This window comes from Salmo salar, chromosome ssa22 (genome assembly GCF_905237065.1).
Source record: "Salmo salar chromosome ssa22, Ssal_v3.1, whole genome shotgun sequence".
Taxonomy (NCBI): Eukaryota; Metazoa; Chordata; class Actinopteri; order Salmoniformes; family Salmonidae; genus Salmo; species Salmo salar.
Window position 1 is genome coordinate 31,867,448 of NC_059463.1, and position 19,052 is coordinate 31,886,499.

A 19,052-nucleotide genomic window follows, 5' to 3' on the forward strand; every position below is an offset into this window, starting at 1 on the left:
CCTCCTTATGATGAACCTGCTGACACCTCAGTCTCATGGGGGGGGGGGGGTACAGAGAAAGGAAGACAGCGGGCAAGAGGATGTAGAGATGTACAATTAGCTGTCAGTAATATTATTGATGTTTAGATCCAGAAGGGATTGTCTTGTGTGCACGTGTATGTAGCCTATATGCATTTACATGGGTGTGTGGAAGGTAGCAGCCAGTGTGTGTGTGTTGCTAGGCTGAGGTGCTTCTAGTGTGTAGTCTCTGCTATGCATTTGTTGGTTGCCGTGTGGGGCCAGAGAGATGGAGGAGAGACGCCTTACAATGTTAACATCTTAACACCTGGCAACCTCACCTATATCCACGGAGACGCCTCTCGGCCTCTCAGACATATGTGATGGTCATTCTCTCATGTTTCTATGGCGACGAATGATTGGGCATGCAGCGTATGGGAAGAATGGAAACAGAATAGCAGTCTATTTTTAGAAGAATCAAATGTTATCTTGTGACATTCTATAGTGTTGGTTAAGCAATGTCTTGTTTTTGATGATGGTTTATGTAGATTCTCTTCCATTCCATTCTGATTGTATCTCTCATGAAGAAATGTATCTGTGGTTGCCTGTGTGTCTTCTGCACATGAGTTCTGTGTGTGTGTGTGTGTGTGTGTGTGTGTGTGTGTGTGTGTGTGTGTGTGTGTGTGTGTGTGTGTGTGTGTGTGTGTGTGTGTGTGTGTGTGTGTGTGTGTGTGTGTGTGTGTGTGTGTGTGTGTGTGTGGGGGGGGCAGGCGGTGGGTGTTGGTTGGGTGGGTGCGTAATTGTCATTTTTTTGTCAATGATGTACGCAAAATACTCTGTAATGTCAAAGTGAAAGAAAAATTTGAGCATTTATAAAATAATCGATGGAAAATAAAACATTAATATATCTTGATTAGATAAGTATTCCAAAACGTCGAGGGGTATGCTGTGAATACTTTCTAAAGGTAAGGGATGGGTGAGGATGGTAATAGACCCTCTCTCTCCAGCACACAAACAGTGATTTCCTGTTACAGCAGGACCTAACTGGCGTCTCTTCTCCTCTGATGGTTAAAAGTCAAACGTCACTTCAGCTTTTACTGTGTTGACAGAACACTGATTGTCTTTATGCATCAATATCTATGGAATAAAGATTATTGAAAGGTCTCCGTCACTGGCAGTTTCACTTAGATTTCAGAAGAAAAAATTCTGTAAAACTCAAGTTTATCTGTGGGTGTTCTCATGTTCAAGTTCATCCTCTCCATCCCTATCCGATCATCCAAATTGTAAAGGGGAATTTCTTCCTCTTGCCTTCTTCCCTTCTCTCTCTCCCTTTCTCCCTCTCTCTCTCTCTCTCGTTGCCTCAGATATCCACACAGAGACGGTGCAGGCTGCGTTGGCCAAACACAAGGAGGAGAAGATGGCACTGCCCATGCCCACCAAACGCCGCTCCACCTACGTCCAGTCGCCCGTCATCAACTGCACCCCACCAGGTAGCGTAGGACTGACCCCCTCAAATCAGCCTGACTGCTTCTATTTCCTCAGGAACAGCCTACGTAAGCTTTATTGTTAGTACTGTAGAGTTTAATCCTAATGTCACACGCTCTCTTTCTAATTCTCTCCATCTCTCTTACGCTTTCTCCTATCTCAGACTCGTCGTCAGGTTCAGAGGATGAGGGTGCTCTGCTGAGGCAGTCGTCAGTGGGAGTCGATTTGGAGGCTCTGGACACTCCCTCTCTGCTGCAGCCCCCCAGTCTGCAGAGCCCTGACTCCTGGATCAACCACTCTGTCCAAGGCTCGTCCACCTCCTCCTCTGCCTCCTCCACCCTGTCCCATGGAGAGGGCAAGCCCCAGCCTCAACCATCCCAGCCCCAAGCCCAGCCCCAGTACAAGCCCCAGTATCAGCCCCAGTATCAGCCCCAGTATCAGCCCCAATATCAGCCCCAGTACCAGCCACAACTACAGCCACAGCATCCAGTCATAGCTGACATGCTGGCTCACGCACGCATCGGTAAGATATGTCCTCATGACCACAACACTAGAACGCCATGACCTGTAACTCTATATTAGGTAAACTGAGCAGATAAAATCACCCTGTCTTCCTCCCAGGCCCTTCAGAGAACAGTACCCCTCCCCCAGATGTGACAACAGCGGCCCCCCAGGCCAGGGACTTCTCTCAGGTGGACCGGCCCAACAACCCTCCCGTGGTCCAGGGGATGAGCCGTGGACAGAGTCGCTCCGGCATGATGGAGACAGCCGACGGTAAGAATAGCATCTCTGTGTGTGTGTGTGATGGGTCACGTAGGAGTACGGAAGTGTGTGTGAGATTGTGAGTGTGTGTCCTCGTCGATTCATACAATTTTGCATTTCCATTGAAAATAACTTTTTTGAAGAAATAAGTATTTTTTCTTGAATAACATTTTGCTTTCCGACTGGACCATATCATTAACCAAACCATGTTGCTTTCTTTTCTTCTGGTCTTTTTCCACCCTGTCACATGTTATATTGACTGGCAATAGGTAACAGAAGAGGTAACACATTTCCCTATGAGAATGTATACGTCTGTGTACTGTTTGTGCCTTGTGACTTGTTCTTACCCTCTGTTTGTACCGTATGATTTTAGGGAGAATAGTAGATCTCTGAAACCAGAACCATCCTCTGAAACTGATGAATCCTCATGTGTTTTCCTATTATGAATCCAATGATTCCTATTCCCTCCTACCTCACTCCGACCCTCCCAGTCCTGGTGTAGAGGGAGCCCTTTGTCTACTGGCTTTCATTCTAAAAAGAATTTAAGAAAAAAACCTGCTTGCAGTGGGAAATTATGATGTGGATTAAAAAACTAGCAGACTGAGAGTGGAGAAATGTTCTGGCGAAATAAGGCAAGCCAGAGTTGTGTGTGAAATCAAGACTTTGTGTATCGGGGCAGGGAGAGTGTGTGTGTTTATGTGTGTGTGACAGTGTTTGTCGGACTACCCACCCCCCACCCTCCAGGTGTCCCGATTAACAGCAGGGTGTCCACTAAGATTCAGCAGCTGCTCAACACCTTGAAGAGGCCCAAGAGGCCCCCGCTCAGTGAGTTCTTCATGGACGACCAGGAGGAAATTGTAGAGGGTGAGTCACCATTTATTCTTCAATTAGTAGATCTCTCTTAGCCCGGTACCAGACCTGTTAGTGCAGTCTTGCCAACTCCAGTCAGCACAAACAGATCTGAGATCAGACTATATCTCTGTCAATGTCACCTACAATATTTTCATTTCCACCCCTCTGTACCAACCTCAAAGGTGCTCTCTGGTTAATACTGCTCCCCCGTCTCCTCCAGTGCCTCAGCCAGACCCCAACACCCCGCGGCCAGAGGGACGTCAGATCATCCCAGTGAAGGGGGAGCCCCTGGGGGTGGTCAGTAACTGGCCCCCTGCCCTCCAGGCTGCCCTGGTTCGCTGGGGGGCCACACAGGGCAAGAGCCCCGCCCTCACCGCCTTGGACATCACTGGCAAACCCCTGTACACACTGACGTACGGTAAGAAACTTGGCCCACACACAAACCCCTGTACACACTGACGTACAGTAAGAAACTTGGCCCACACACAAACCCCTGTACACACTGACGTACAGTAAGAAACTTGGCCCACACACAAACCCCTGTACACACTGACGTACAGTAAGAAATTTGGCCCACACACAAACCCCTGTACACACTGACGTATAGTAAGAAACTTGGCCCACACACAAACCCCTGTACACACTGACGTACAGTAAGAAACTTGGCCCACACACAAACCCCTGTACACACTGACGTACAGTAAGAAACTTGGCCCACACACAAACCCCTGTACACACTGACGTACAGTAAGAAACTTGGCCCACACACAAACCCCTGTACACACTGACGTACAGTAAGAAACTTGGCCCACACATAAACCCCTGTACACACTGACGTACAGTAAGAAACTTGGCCCACACAAACCCCTGTACACACTGACGTACAGTAAGAAACTTGGCCCACACACAAACCCCTGTACACACTGACGTACGGTACGTCACAGTCTTAAACCCCTCATGGTAATACGATTGCTTACATTTAAATAACTCTACTTACTATATAGGGAGGGTCAAGGTCTGGCCCTGGATCATTTATTTCTTATATTATTTCAGGTTATTGTTGGTACTATACTGTAGACATGGTGTGGATAGAGTAATCAAAGTAATGGAGGGTTATGAGAGGAGGAGTATGAGATTGATTGTCAGAGTGTGCCACTGTTATTTACAATGCCCACCCTCCCTCCTCCCCTTCTTCCTCCATCAGGGAAGCTGTGGAGCCGCAGTGTGAAGCTGGCCTACACCCTCCTCAATAAACTGGGGCCCAAGAACGAGCAGGTCCTCAAGCCTGGGGACAGGGTGAGACACACCGACTCACACTAATTCTACTTCCCTCTGTGTCGTAATGATATAGCGTCAGAACAATCCCATAAATTAAAGTTGCAATATGTAACTTTTTGGGCAATCTGACCAAATTCACATAGAAATTTTTGCTATAGATCTTTCATTCTCATTGAGCACATGTCTAAGAAGTGGTAGATATATTCTATGTGCACTATTTCTATGCTTCCCGTGCTTAAGTTTTTCATCTTTTAATTTCGGTTTTGTACACCAGCTTCAAACAGCTGAAAATACAATATTTTTGCTTATAGAAAATATATTTGATAATGGTTTAGATGGTACAATGATTCTCTACGCTACAGAATACTTGCTTGTTTTTTCACATAAACTGAAATGAGGCGAACTATTTGAATTTTAGCAACCAAGAAATGGCGGAGCGATTTCTGCATAATGAACCTGTTGAGGACAGACGTTCCGCTAGCGGAACGCCTAGCCAACACCCAATGGAACAGCAGGGTGCGAAATACAAAACATCAAAAATCTAATAATTTCAATTTCTCAAACATACGACTATTTTACACCATTTTAAAGATACACTTCTCCTTAATGTAACCACATTGTCCGATTTCAAAAAGGCTTTACAGCGAAAGCAAAACATTAGATTATGTTAGGACAGTACAAATACAAACAATAACCACACAGCCATTTTCCAAGCAAGGAGATGTGTCACAAAAACCCAAAATACAGCTAAAATGAAGCACTAACCTTTGACGATCTTCATCAGATGACACTCATAGGACATCATGTTACACAATACATGTATGTTTTGTTCGATCAAGTTCATATTTATATCCAAAAACAGCATTTTACATTGGCGCGTGATGTTCAGAAAATGTATTCCCACCAAACCTTCCGGTGAATGAGCACATTAATTTACAGAAATACTAATCATAAATGTTGACAAAATATATAACAATTATTTAAAGAATTTTAGATACACTACTCCTTGATGCAACCGCTATGTCAGATTTCAAAATAACTTTACGGAGAAAGCACATTGTTCAATATTCTGAGTACATAGCTCAACCATCAATGCAAGCTATACATTTTGGCATCAACAAAACTATGAATTAGTGTTAGAAATCATTCCTTACCTTTGCTGATCTTCAGCGGAATGCACTCCCAGGACTCCTACTTCCAAAATAAATGTTTGTTTTGTTCGAAATACTCCATATTTATGTCCAAATACATCAGTTTTGTTCATGCGTTCAGATCACTATCCAAAGGCATAATGCGCGAGTGCAAATCGAGACACGAAAAGTCAAAATGTTCCATTACCGTTTGTAGAAACATGTCAAACATTGTTTACAATCAATCTTTAGTGTATTTTTAACGTCAAAATGCGATAATATTCCAACCGGACAATAGCGTATTCATTCCAGGAGAAAAAGAAGGAATGGTGCGCTTGCGGGCTCGCACATAACCAAGCCCTTTGTCCTCAGGCAGTCCACTCATTGACTGAGCTACTATTCTCTGCCCAGTAACAGGAGAATGATGAAACCACTTTCTAAAGGCTGTTGACAGCCAATGGAAGCCTTAGGAAGTGCAACGTGACCCCACAGACACTGTAGTTTCGATAGGGATTCAAAAGAATAACTACAATTCTCAGATTTCCCACTTCCTGGTTGGATTTTTCTCAGGTTTTTGCCTGCCATATGAGTTCTGTTATACTCACAGACATCATTCAAACAGTTTTAGAAACGTCAGAGTGTTTTCTATCCAAATCTACTAATAATATGCATATTCTAGTTTCTGGGCCAGAGTAGTAGGCAGTTTAATTTGGGTACGTTTTTCATCCGACCGTGAAAATACTGCCCCCTATACTCAACAGGTTTTAAGGTCCATGCATCAACTTAGTTTTTTTCTTTTATTTCCTGTAGGTGGCTCTAGTGTTCCCTAACAGTGACCCTGGGATGTTTTTGGTGGCCTTCTATGGCTGCCTGTTGGCTGAGGTCATCCCTGTCCCTATAGAGGTACCTCTGTCTCGCAAGGTAATGGACATGCCATTGGAACTTATTCAAACTCACATTGACATGCTGTTATAGTGCCTTGCAAAAGTATTCATCCCCCTTGGCTTTTTCCTATTTTGTTGCATTACAACCAGTAATTTAAATGGATTTTTATTTGGATTTCATGTAATGGACATACACAAAAAAGTCCAAATTGTTGAAGTGAAATAAAAATAAATACTTGTTTCAAAAAACAGAAAAGTGATGCCTGCATATGTATTTGCAATGAAGTCCCTAAATAAGATCGGGTGCAACCAATTACGTTCAGAAGTCACATAATTAGTTAAATAAAGTCCACCTGTGTGCAATCTAATTGTCACATGATCTGTCACATGATCTCAGTATATATACACCTGTTCTGAAAGGCCCCAGAGTCTACAACACCACTAAGCAAGGGGCACCATGAAGACCAAGGAGCTCAGCAAACAGGTCAGGGACAAAGTTGTGGAGAAGTACAGATCAGGGTTGGGTTATACAAAAATATCAGAAATGTTTAACATCCCACGGAGCACCATTAAATCCATTATTAAAATTGGAAAGAATTAGGCACCACAACAAACCTACCAAAACTCACGGGCCAGGCAATGAGGGCATTAATCAGAGAGGCAACAAAGAGACCAAAGATAGCCCTGAAGGAGCTGCAAAGCTCCACAGCGGAGATCGGAGTATCTGTCCATAGAACTACTTTAAGCCGTACACTCCACATAGCTGGGGTTTACGGAAGAGTGGACAGAAAAAAGCCGTTGCTTAAAGAAAGAAATAAGCAAACACGTTTGGTGTTTGCCAAAACGCATGTGGGAGACTCCCCAAACATTTGGAAGAAGGTACTCTGGTCAGATGAGACAAAAATGTTGCTTTTTGGCCATCAAGGAAAACGCTATGTCTGGCGCAAACCCAACACCTCTCATCACCCCGAGAACAGCATCCCCACAGTGAGGCATGGTGGTGGCAGCATCATGCTTTGGGGATGTTTTTCATCGGCAGGGACTGGGAAACTGGTCAGAATTGAAGGAAGGATGGATGGCGCTAAATACAGGGAAATTCTTGCAGGAAACCTGTTTCAATCTTCCAGAGAGTTGAGACTGGGACAGAGGTTCTCCTTCCAGCAGGACACTGACCCTAAGCATACTGCTAAAGCAACACTCAAATGGTTTAAGGGGAAACATTTAAATGTCTTGGAACGGCCTAGTCAAATCGCAGACCTCAATCCAATTGAGAATCTGTGGTATGACTTAAAGATTGCTTTACACCAGAGGAACCCATCCAATTTGAAGGAGCTAGAGCAGTTTTGCCTTGACGAATGAGCAAACATCCCAGTAGCTAGATGTGCCAAGCTTATAGATACATGCTTTTTGGCCATCAAGGAAAACGCTATGTCTGGCGCAAACCCAACACCTCTCATCACCCCGAGAACAGCATCCCCACAGTGAGGCATGGTGGTGGCAGCATCATGCTTTGGGGATGTTTTTCATCGGCAGGGACTGGGAAACTGGTCAGAATTGAAGGAAGGATGGATGGCGCTAAATACAGGGAAATTCTTGCAGGAAACCTGTTTCAATCTTCCAGAGAGTTGAGACTGGGACAGAGGTTCTCCTTCCAGCAGGACACTGACCCTAAGCATACTGCTAAAGCAACACTCAAATGGTTTAAGGGGAAACATTTAAATGTCTTGGAACGGCCTAGTCAAAGCGCAGACCTCAATCCAATTGAGAATCTGTGGTATGACTTAAAGATTGCTTTACACCAGAGGAACCCATCCAATTTGAAGGAGCTAGAGCAGTTTTGCCTTGACGAATGAGCAAACATCCCAGTAGCTAGATGTGCCAAGCTTATAGAGACATACCCCAAGAGATGCGTCTGTAATTACTGCAAAAGGTGGCTCTATAAAATATTGACTTTGGGGGGGATGAATAGTTATGCACACTCAAGTCTTATTTCTTGTTTGTTTCACAATAATAAAAAAAAAATTTTGCATCTTCAAAGTGGTAGGCATGTTGTGTAAATCAAATGATACAAACCCCCCAAAATCAATTTTAATTCCAGGTTGTAAGGCAACAAAATAGGAAAAATGTCAGGGGGGTGAATATTTTCGCAAGCCACTGTCAATCTGCTCTGTGATTGACTCCATTTGTCATTGTTGTTCTGCCACCAGGATGCAGGAAGTAGTCAGGTGGGCTTCCTGCTGGGCAGCTGTAGTGTGAGTTTGGCTCTGACCAGTGAGATCTGTCTGAAGGGACTTCCCAAGATGCCCACTGGAGAGATTCTACAGTTTAAAGGTCAGGAGCTGCCTCTATTACTGGCCGTGTTCCAGAGCATCAATGTCAAATAAAATCAAATTTTATTGGTCACATACATATGGTTAGCAGATGTTAATGCGAGTGTAGCAAAATGCTTGTGCTTCTAGTTCTGACCATGCAGTAATATCTAACAAGTAATCCAACAATTTCACAACAACTACCTTTTACACACAAGTGTAAAGGAATTAATAAGAATATGTACATATAAATATATGGATGAGCGATGGCCGGACGGCATAGGCAAGATGCAGTAGATGGTATAGAGTACAGTATATACATATGAGATGAGTAATGTAGGGTATGTAAACATTATATAAAGTGTCATTGTTTAAAGTGACTAGTGATACATTTATTACATCCAATTTTGTATTATTAAAGTGGCTAGAGATTTGAGTCAGTATGTTGGCAGCAGCCACTCAATGTTAGTGATGGCTGTTTAACAGTCTGATGGCCTTGAGATAGAAGCTGTTTTTCAGTCTCTCGGTCCCAGCTTTGATGCACCTGTACTGACCTCGCCTTCTGAATGATGTAGGTGTCCTGGAGGGCAGGTAGTTTGCCCCCGGTGATGCGTTGTGCAGACCTCACGACCCTCTGGAGAGCCTTACGGTTGTGGGCGGAGCAGTTGCCGTACCAGGCGGTGATACAGCCTGGTACAGCTCTCGATTGTGCATCTGTAAAAGTTTGTGAGTGTTTTTGGTGACAAGCCAAATTTCTTCAGCCTCCTGAGGTTGAAGAGGTGCTGTTGCATCTTCTTCACCACGCTGTCTGTGTTGGTGGATCATTTCAGTTTGTCTGTGATGTGTACGCCAAGGAACTTAAAACTTTCCACCTTCTCCACTACTGTCCCGTCGATGTGGATAGGGGGGTGCTCCCTCTGCAGTTTTCTGAAGTCCACGATCATCTCCTTTGTTTTGTTGACGTTGAGTGTGAGGTTATTTTCCTGACACCACACTCCGATAGCCCTCACCTCCTCCCTGTAGGCCGTCTTGTCGTTGTTGGTAATCAAGCCTACAACTGTAGTGTCGTCTGCAAATTTGATGATTGAGTTGGAGGTGTGCATGGCCCCGCAGTCATGGGTGAACAGGGAGTACAGGAGAGGGCTGAGAATGCACCTTTGTGGGGCCGCAGTGTTGAGGATCAGTGGGGTGGAGATGTTGTTTCCTACCCTCACCACATGGGGGCGTCCCGTCAGAAAGTCCAGGACCCAGTTGCACAGGGCGGGGTCAAGACCAAGGGTCTCGAGTTTAATGACGAGTTTGGAGGGTACTATGATGTTAAATGCTGAGCTGTAGTCGATGAACAGCATTCTTACATAGGTATTCCTCTTGTCCAGATGGGTTAGGGCAGTGTGCAGTGTGATTGCGATGCGTCGTCTGTGGACCTATTGGGGCGGTAAGCAAATTGGAGTGGGTCTAGGGTGTCAGATACGGTGGAAGTGATATGATCCTTGACTAGTCTCTCAAAGCACTTCATGATGACGAGGTGAGTGCTACGGGGCGATAGTCGTTTAGCTCTGTTACCTTAGCTTTCTTGGGAACAGGAACAATGGTGGCCCTCTTGAAGCATGTGGTAACAGCAGACTGGGATAGGGATTATTGAATATGTCTGTAAACACACCACCCAGCTGGTCTGCGCATGCTCTGAGGACACGGCTAGGGATGCCATCTGGGCCGGCAGCCTTGCGAGGGTTAACACATTTAAATGTTTTACTCACGTTGGCTGCGGTGAAGGAGAGCCCACAGGTTTTGGTAGCGGGCCGTGTCCGTGGCACTGTATTGTCCTCAAAGGTGAGCAAAGAAGTTGTTTAGTTTGTCTGGGAGCAAGACATTGGGGTCCGCGACTGGGCTGGTTTTCTCTTTGTAGTACTTGATTGACTGTAGACCCTGCCACATACCTCTCGTGTCTTAGCCGTTGAATTGCGACTCTACTTTATCTCTATACTGACGCTTAGCTTGTTTGATTGCCTTGCGGAGGGAATAGCTACACTGTTTGTATTCGGTCATGTTTCCGGTCGCCTTGCCCTGATTTAAAAGCAGAGGTTCATGCTTTCAGTTTTGCCCGAATGCTGCCATCAATCCACGGTTTCTGGTTGGGGAAGGTTTTAAAAGTCGCCGTGGGTACAACATCACCGATGCACTTGCTAATTAACTCGCTCACCGAATCAGCGTATACATCAATGTTGTTGTTCGACGCTAACCGGAACATATCCCAGTCCACGTGATCAAAGCAATCTTGAAGCGTGGAATCAGATTGGTCGGACCAGCGTTGAACAGACCTGAGCACGGGCGTTTCCTGTTTTAGTTTCTGTCTATAGGCTGGGAGCAACAAAATGGAGTCGTGGTCAGATTTGCCAAAAGGAGGGCGAGGGATGGCTTTGTATGCGTCGCGGAAGTTAGAATAACAATGATCCAGAATTTTGCCAGCCCGGGTCGTGCATTCAATATACTGATAAAATTTAGGGAACCTTGTTTTCAGATTAGCCTTGTTAAAATCCCCAGCTACAATAAATGCAGCCTCAGGATATGTGGTTTCCAGTTTACATAGAGCCCAATGAAGTTCTTTCAGGGCCGTCGAGGTGTCTGCTTGGGGGGGATATACACGACTGTGATTATAATCGAAGAGAATTCTCTTGGTAGATATTGCGGTTGGCATTTGTTTGTAAGGAATTCTAGGTTAGGTGACCTATTATTTGTAGATCAGTCAGCTGTTACTCCGTCACAGCTGACTGACTAAGTAGACTGACTGATCTACAAATAATAATGAGTAGTTATTTAGGAAGCCAGGTGGTTCTAGTCATCGAGTCGGTGACTGCAATCTGGTCGATCTCAAACACAACCATTGTCTCTAGAGATCCAAATGTGATACCTTTCCTCTTTCGCTACGAGTCTCTTTTTAATGAAGTTGATTGGCTGGTGTATGATATTGACTGTCTCTTATAGGCTGGCCTCGGCTAAAGTGGGTGGTGACAGATTCCAAGTACCTCACCAAACCTGGCAAGGACTGGCAGCCCCACATCCCTACAGCTAACACTGACCCTGCATACATAGAGGTGAGATGTGTGTGCACGTGCATATGTTTGTACTCCTAATCTAATCCTAAATAATTGTGTTTTCTCTCCCTCTAGTACAAGGCTAGTAAGGAGGGCACAGTGATGGGTGTGGCTGTGTCTAAGGTGGCCATGTTGACCCATTGTCAAGCACTGACCCAGGCCTGCAACTACTGTGAGGGTGAGGAACTACACTATATCAGAGAGGCATACTCTATCGTGAGAGTAAGTTTATGGCATCTTTATGAGGATGATACACAGGGAACAAGTGTTTAAAGGATGCTGCTCATGGGGACTTATCTGTTTCTGTTCTTAGGTGAGACACTAGTGAACGTTCTGGACTTTAAAAAGGACATGGGCCTGTGGCATGGAGTTCTCACGGTGGGAGGATAATAGTTACTGGTAAACTGATTTCATATCATATGTATTTCCGTTTAATAAGTTGTATTTTGTTCTTCTTTCAGAGTGTAATGAACAGGATCCACACCATCAGTGTGCCCTACGCTGTGATGAAGGCTTGCCCTCTCTCCTGGGTTCAGAGGGTCCACATACACAAAGGTAGTTACACCACCTCCACACTCTCTCGCTCCGTGTGACCATGAGAACACTGAGGTTAATGTACTCATTTGTCCCTCCTCTTCCCCCGTAGCACGCGTTGCCTTGGTGAAGTGTCGTGACCTGCACTGGGCCATGATGGCACACAGGGAACAGAGGGACACCAGCCTGGCATCACTGCACATGCTCATTGTTGCTGATGGAGCCAACCCCTGTGAGTGTGAAATGTAGTCTATGCAGGGAAATGTAGTCTCTGGAAGCCACACTGGAACTACAGGTGGCAGACATGCTTGGAACTGGTCTGCATGGCAACTTCCAGGCAGTCAGTGGGGCTGACATAGAGCAAACGTCCCACATGCAGTAGGACAGTATTCTAACCTGTATGGTTAGAATAGATGCCCTCTAAAAACGGTCAGTGTTGTGAGATGTCTCTATCTGTGTCTCTCCCTTAGGGTCGGTGTCATCCTGTGATGCCTTCCTCAACGTGTTCCAGATCCACGGGTTGAAGCCAGAGGTCATCTGTCCCTGTGCCACCTCCCCTGAGGCCATGACGGTGGCCATCCGCAGGTAGGATAGGCCTGATGGGTCTTCTTGGTGAATGTAACAGTTTGTGTTTTGTTTTGCTACTTGGCAAAATGTGTTTGTAGTACCCTGATTTGCCTCTGGAAAAATGGGAGTAAATTAAAGTTACATACTGCACCTTCAATGATTGAAAGCATGTATGGATTAAAGGATCCTCTTTCGGCAGTATGTGTATATTTTTCTGTAAAATCCCTGTCCTGTGCCCCTCTGTGTGCAGGCCGGGGGTGCCAGGGACGCCCATCCCAGCCAGGGCCATCCTCTCCATGGGGGGTCTAAGTCACGGGGTCATCAGGGTCAACGCGGAGGACAAGAACTCTGCCCTCACCGTGCAGGACGTGGGTCACGTGATGCCTGGAGGTGAGGAGAGGGGATAGGTGGTGCACAGTGTAGAAGAGCGAGAGAAATGGGGAAAGACATCAGGAGTGAAATCCATGTGTATGTGTGTAACTGGCTTAGAAGTCTCAGGCATGGCTACAGTCATTCATCACAAGAGTGGGATTCCAAATCACCTCCACGGCATGTCCATTTTGTTTCTTTATGTGTAAATAGGTTTCTGCATTATTGTGTGCAGCTGACTGTCTCTGTATCTCTGTGTATAGTGAAGCCTGTCTCTGATGTGTATAGTGAAGCCTGTCTCTGTGTCTCTGATGTGTATAGTGAAGCCTGTCTCGTGTGTGTCTGCAGCTCTGATGTGTATAGTGAAGCCTGAAGGGCCTCCTCAGCTGTGTAAGACAGATGAGATAGGGGAGATCGTGGTGAACTCTCGTGCCGGAGGCAACATGTACTATGGCCTACCAGGAGTCACCAAGAACACCTTTGAGGTACGGACCCACAACCATTCAATTCCCCCTTATGTGTTACAGCACATCTTACACCTGGTCAGACACACCAATATGCTGTTCAACACTTCTTCTATTAGACATTTTAATGAAACATGTCTGTCTATAGGTGATTCCTGTCAATACTCTTGGTGCTCCTATTGGAGAGATCCCTTTTGTGAGATCTGGACTCCTAGGCTTTGTAGGACCCGTAAGTAGGAATGTTGTGTGTGTGTGTGTGTGTGTGTGTGTGTGTGTGTGTGTGTGTGTGTGTGTGTGTGTGTGTGTGTGTGTGTGTGTGTGTGTGTGTGTGTGTGTGTGTGTGTGTGTGTGTGTGTGTGTGTGTGTGTGTGTGTGTGTGTGTGTGTGTGTGTGTGTGTGTGTGCGCGCGCGCGTCCATATCTGCGAGCGTTTGTGTGTCAGTCTGTATTGACGGCTGTGTCTAACCCTTCTACAGGGCAGTCTGATATTTGTGGTGGGGAAGAACGAAGGCCTGCTGATGGTGAGTGGGAGGAGACACAACGCTGATGACTTGGTGGCCACAGCACTGGCCGTGGAGCCTGTCAAGACTGTGTATCGCGGAAGGTGATTACTGTGTGTGTGTGTGCGCATGGGTCAGCATGTATTTGAATCAACATTGGATGAGATCTGTGCAGTGTGAGTCAATTGTAGTGGGGATTGAGCATAGAGATGTGTAGCGATCATTACTGGGAAATAACTTGTTTTTGCGTGGACGTTGTCATTGAGGGCTTCCACCATTTTAAAGTGGGTGGGGATTCCTATGGCTTGGAAACGATCAGCTAATGATCAGAGCATTGTCTTCTTCAGAGTGGTTTTGTGTGTGTAGGAATTGTGGTGTTCTCTGCTTTATGTGTGGATGTGTATTTATGTGTAATGAATACATACAGTTGAAGTCGGAAGTTTACATACACCTTAGCCAAAGGTTTTCACAATTCCTGACATTTAATCCTAGTAAAACTTCCCTGTCTTAGGTCAGTTAAGATAACCACTTTATTTTAAGAATGTGAAATGTCAGAATAATAGGAGAGAATGATTTATTTCAGCTTTTATTTCTTTCATCACATTCCCAGTGGGTCAGAAGTTTACACACACTCAATTAGTATTTGGTAGCATTGCCTTTAAATTGTTTAGCTTGGGTCAAATGTTTCGGGTAGCCTTCCACAAGCTTCCCACAATAAGTTGGGTGAATTTTGGCCCATTCCTCCTGACAGAGCTGGTGTAACTGAGTCAGGTTTGTAGGCCTCCTTGCTCGCACACGTTTTTTTCAGTTCTGCCCACAAATTTTATATAGGCTTGAGGTCAGGGCTTTGTGATGGCCACTCCAATACCTTGACTTTGTTGTCCTTAAGCCATTTTGCCACAACTTTGGAAGTATGCTTGGGGTCATTGTCCATTTGGAAAACCCATTTGCGACCAACCTTTAACTCCTGACTGATGTCTTGAGATGTTGCTTCAATATATCCACATAATTTTCCATCCTCATGATGCCATCTATTTTGTGAAATGCACCAGTCTCTCCTGCAGCAAGCCACCCCCGTGCTTCACGGTTGAGATGGTGTTCTTGGGCTTGCAAGCCTCCCCCTTTTTCCTCCAGACATAACGATGGTCATTATGGCCAAACAGTTTTATTTTTGTTTCATCAGACCAGAGGACATTTCTCCAAAAACTACGATCTTTGTCCCCATGTGCAGTTGCAAACCGTAGTCTGGCTTTTTTTATGGCGGTTTTGGAGCAGTGGCTTCTTCCTTGCTGAGCGGCATTTTAGGTTATGTCGATATAGGACTCGTTTTACTGTGGATATAGATACTTTTGTACCTGTTTCCTGCAGCATCTTCACAAGCTCCTTTGCTGTTGTTCTGGGATTGATTTGCACTTTTCACACCAAAGTACGTTCATCTCTAGGAGACGGAACACGTCTCCTTCCTGAGCGGTATGACGGCTGCATGGTCCCATGGTGTTTATACTTGCGTACTATTGTTTGTACAGATGAACGTGGTAACTTCAGGTGTTTGGAAATTGCTCCCAAGGATGAACCAGACTTGTGCAGGTCTACAATGTTTTTTTCTGAGGTCTTGGCTGATTTCTTTTGATTTTCCCATTATGTCAAGCAAAGACGCACTGAGTTTGAAGGTAGGCCTTGAAATACATCCACAGGTACACCTCCAATAGACTCAAATGATGTCAATTAGCCTATCAGAAGCTTCTAAAGCCATGACATCATTTTCTGGGATTTTCCAAGCTGTTTAAAGGCACAGTCAACTTAGTGTATGTAAACTTCTGACCCACTGGAATTATGATAAAGTGAATAATAAGTGAAATAATCTGTCTGTAAACAATTTTTGGAAAAGTGACTTATGTCATGCACAAAGTAGATGTCCTAACCGACTTGCCAAAACTATAGTTTGTTAACAAGAAATTTGTGGAGTGGTTGAAAAACGAGTTTTAATGACTCCAACCTAAGTGTATGTAAACTTCCGACTTCAACTATGTGTGTGTGTGTGACTATGGATCATTGCACAGTAGACATTCTAATCCGCGTGTGTGTGTCAGGATTGCGGTGTTCTCTGTGACGGTGTTTTATGATGAGAGGATAGTTATTGTGGCAGAGCAGAGACCAGATGCCAGTGAGGAGGACAGTTTCCAGTGGATGAGCAGAGTGCTGCAGGTAGCTAACCCCTCTACAAACACCTCTTTCCTGGTACATTCCAAAACAAACACCACTGATTTCAATGTACAGGGAAGTTGTCTAACTGAGGAGTTGTGTGTGTGTGTGTGTGTGTGTGTGTGTGTGTGTGTGTGTGTGTGTGTGTGTGTGTGTGTGTGTGTGTGTGTGTGTGTGTGTGTGTGTGTGTGTGTGTGTGTGTGTGTGTGTGTGTGTGTGTGTGTGTGCGTGTGTGCGTGTGTGTGCATTGTCCAGGCCATTGACAGTATCCACCAGGTGGGTCTGTACTGCCTAGCCCTGGTGCCTGCCAACACGTTACCCAAGACCCACCTGGGAGGGATCCACATCTTTGAGACCAAGCAGAACTTCCTGGATGGCAACCTGCACCCCTGTAACATCCTCATGTGCCCCCATACCTGTGTCACCAACCTCCCCAAACCACGGCAGAAACAGCCAGGTACAGTAGGCTCAGTTCAGGGGATCATACAGCAAAACTTGGCAATTGATTTGGCTTACAGTTACCATGTCTTTTGAGCTAGGGACTGTTTATCTGATTGTAAATATGCATCTTTCTCTCTCTCACATATTCTCTCTCTCTTTCTCTTTAGTGGGTGTGGGTCCAGCCTCCATCATGGTGGGGAACCTGGTAGCAGGGAAGAGGATAGCCCAGGCAGCAGGCAGGGATCTGGGAATGATCGAGGACCAGGACCTGGTCAGGAAGGTAGGACCACCTCAGGACCTCTCTCATCACACCAGTTAGAAAGGACCCACATGCACGCTGGCCCATAGCAGGGTAGGGACGATAGCGGTAGCTGGCACTAATAACCTGATGGTAGCCAACACTACTAACAATGGCATGCCAACTCACAGTTAGTATGCTGTTAGGCTGCCAGCGGCATAATACTACCATATTGGTTGCAAACAGCGGTCCAATATGGGCTTGCCTGCAGTGGTGTGCGGCCTCTTTGCCACCAGTGGTCCAATAAGTGTTTACTAGCTATTTAGTTGGACAGGACAAGATAGCTGGTAAACCATGTTGGCAACATGATGCATTCTCTCCTCTCCTCTGTCCTAATGCACCCGTCTCTCTGGATCTATATAGCTCCGTATGTGGCCTACTATCATGGTAAGAGCTACTGCCCCCTCTAACTCTGTAACACCCCGGTCCTACCTTTGCTTTTGTCTGCAATGTGCTGTACAGTGAAGCTCCAAATGTGAATGGAGCCATTCTTCAGTTGCACACACAGATCTTTCTATGGATGCAAGTTCTGGCAAGATGTGAGCTCTTGCATGGTGTCAGAAGTAATGCTCGGAATCTGCATATACCAATGTATTATGCAGTTTTCTGTTATTTTTCTGGATCACAGCACAGTTATGGTGACAGTCTGTCGTCGTACCTCTTAATGCCACCTGATGCCCCATGCTTTCCATTGCCCTCCATCACCTCTGAATGTTCAAAGTAGTACACACATTCATATATAAATATATATATATACACACACACTCGCAACTCGCATGCCCCTCCTACTTGAGGAGCTGTCTTTTTCAGCCATCTGTTTCCTGTGTTTGAAGGGTGCAAAATCCACTTGTCACTTAAATATCATTAGATTGTTGCCTTCATTTTACTCCTGCGACTCTTTGATACTCTTGCTTGTGCCTGAGGTTTTTTCCCTTTAACATTACGACTGCGTAAATGTTTGTAATGACCTGTCAAACACACCCCGGTAATGGCTGAAATGGGCTCAATGGAATACATTGTCTTTCCGTTGCATCTATAAGAACACTAAAGCTTTGTCTGGGATTTAATGCCTCGTCTCAACGCTTACATCACAAGAAAGAGAAGAAAGTAAACTTTTGATTTGATGGGTGTTAATTTTTAGGGAATTGAAAAAAGTAATAATTTAATACAGTTCAAATGTTTACAAATGAGGTGTACTTAAATTTAAGCAACTTCCGAAAAAGATCACAGATTGTACTGATGTTATGTCTGATCTCGCAAACAATGTAAAGTATGTGTAGATAGGTGTCATCTAGAGTCGTTTTGGTTTTTAATCCGAGGGTATCCTGCTATTGACACACTTGTTGAATTATGCAACAGAACGTGACGACATGCAGTCGAGACAGTGCAGTTGAGTGTAGGCCTAAATAGAGCAAGTCTGTGGAGGTTGCAGCCCTGTTCCACCCCTTTATGTTAATGTTTTCAGATTTGCAAACCACCAAGTGTATTCATGCAAATTGGGCTCATCAAATTTTCTTTCTTTTAACACAAAATATAAAATAAAATAAAATAGCATTAGAAAATGCGTATATATGAGTAGATTCTAGAAAATGTATATATGAGTGCATTCTAAAAAATAAAAGTGACATTTGACAATAAGTTGAATACCTGAATTCCCACCAAACTCCCTGAACTAAAATGTTTGTGCTATAATTTAGTCAATATCTGATGTATTTAAAACATTTTAAAAATGTGGAGTATCTTTATCCATTGTCCAACTGTTGCATTTATTAGAATACATTTTTTTTTTGATGACCGTTGCTACACACACAGGCCATGCTGATCTGCAGAGTTGTGTGGACTCAGAGGAAGTCCCTGGCAAGCCATCTTCCAGAGATCCAGACATTCAC

General features: G+C 44.9%; 1 protein-coding gene across 3 annotated transcripts in view; it reads left to right on the plus strand.

Annotated features, from left to right (window-relative positions):
- Nucleotides 1-19,052, plus strand: part of LOC106583173 (disco-interacting protein 2 homolog B-A) — a 73,245-nt gene that overhangs the window by 38,122 nt on the left and 16,071 nt on the right. For 2 of the 3 annotated variants that reach the window (XM_045705286.1, XM_045705287.1), the window contains exons 4-25: nucleotides 1,362-1,487; nucleotides 1,646-2,005; nucleotides 2,104-2,256; nucleotides 2,989-3,108; nucleotides 3,317-3,514; nucleotides 4,301-4,392; nucleotides 6,315-6,425; nucleotides 8,596-8,719; nucleotides 11,680-11,789; nucleotides 11,865-11,967; nucleotides 12,103-12,167; nucleotides 12,251-12,344; nucleotides 12,436-12,555; nucleotides 12,794-12,908; nucleotides 13,141-13,280; nucleotides 13,608-13,744; nucleotides 13,872-13,952; nucleotides 14,199-14,326; nucleotides 16,313-16,427; nucleotides 16,680-16,881; nucleotides 17,033-17,145; nucleotides 17,527-17,550. In XM_045705286.1, the coding sequence (XP_045561242.1) occupies nucleotides 1,362-1,487; nucleotides 1,646-2,005; nucleotides 2,104-2,256; nucleotides 2,989-3,108; nucleotides 3,317-3,514; nucleotides 4,301-4,392; nucleotides 6,315-6,425; nucleotides 8,596-8,719; nucleotides 11,680-11,789; nucleotides 11,865-11,967; nucleotides 12,103-12,167; nucleotides 12,251-12,344; nucleotides 12,436-12,555; nucleotides 12,794-12,908; nucleotides 13,141-13,280; nucleotides 13,608-13,744; nucleotides 13,872-13,952; nucleotides 14,199-14,326; nucleotides 16,313-16,427; nucleotides 16,680-16,881; nucleotides 17,033-17,145; nucleotides 17,527-17,550 (2,831 nt within the window). The remainder of the gene's footprint in view (nucleotides 1-1,361; nucleotides 1,488-1,645; nucleotides 2,006-2,103; nucleotides 2,257-2,988; nucleotides 3,109-3,316; nucleotides 3,515-4,300; nucleotides 4,393-6,314; nucleotides 6,426-8,595; nucleotides 8,720-11,679; nucleotides 11,790-11,864; nucleotides 11,968-12,102; nucleotides 12,168-12,250; nucleotides 12,345-12,435; nucleotides 12,556-12,793; nucleotides 12,909-13,140; nucleotides 13,281-13,607; nucleotides 13,745-13,871; nucleotides 13,953-14,198; nucleotides 14,327-16,312; nucleotides 16,428-16,679; nucleotides 16,882-17,032; nucleotides 17,146-17,526; nucleotides 17,551-19,052) is intronic. The other variant, XM_045705288.1, reaches the window with a different exon arrangement.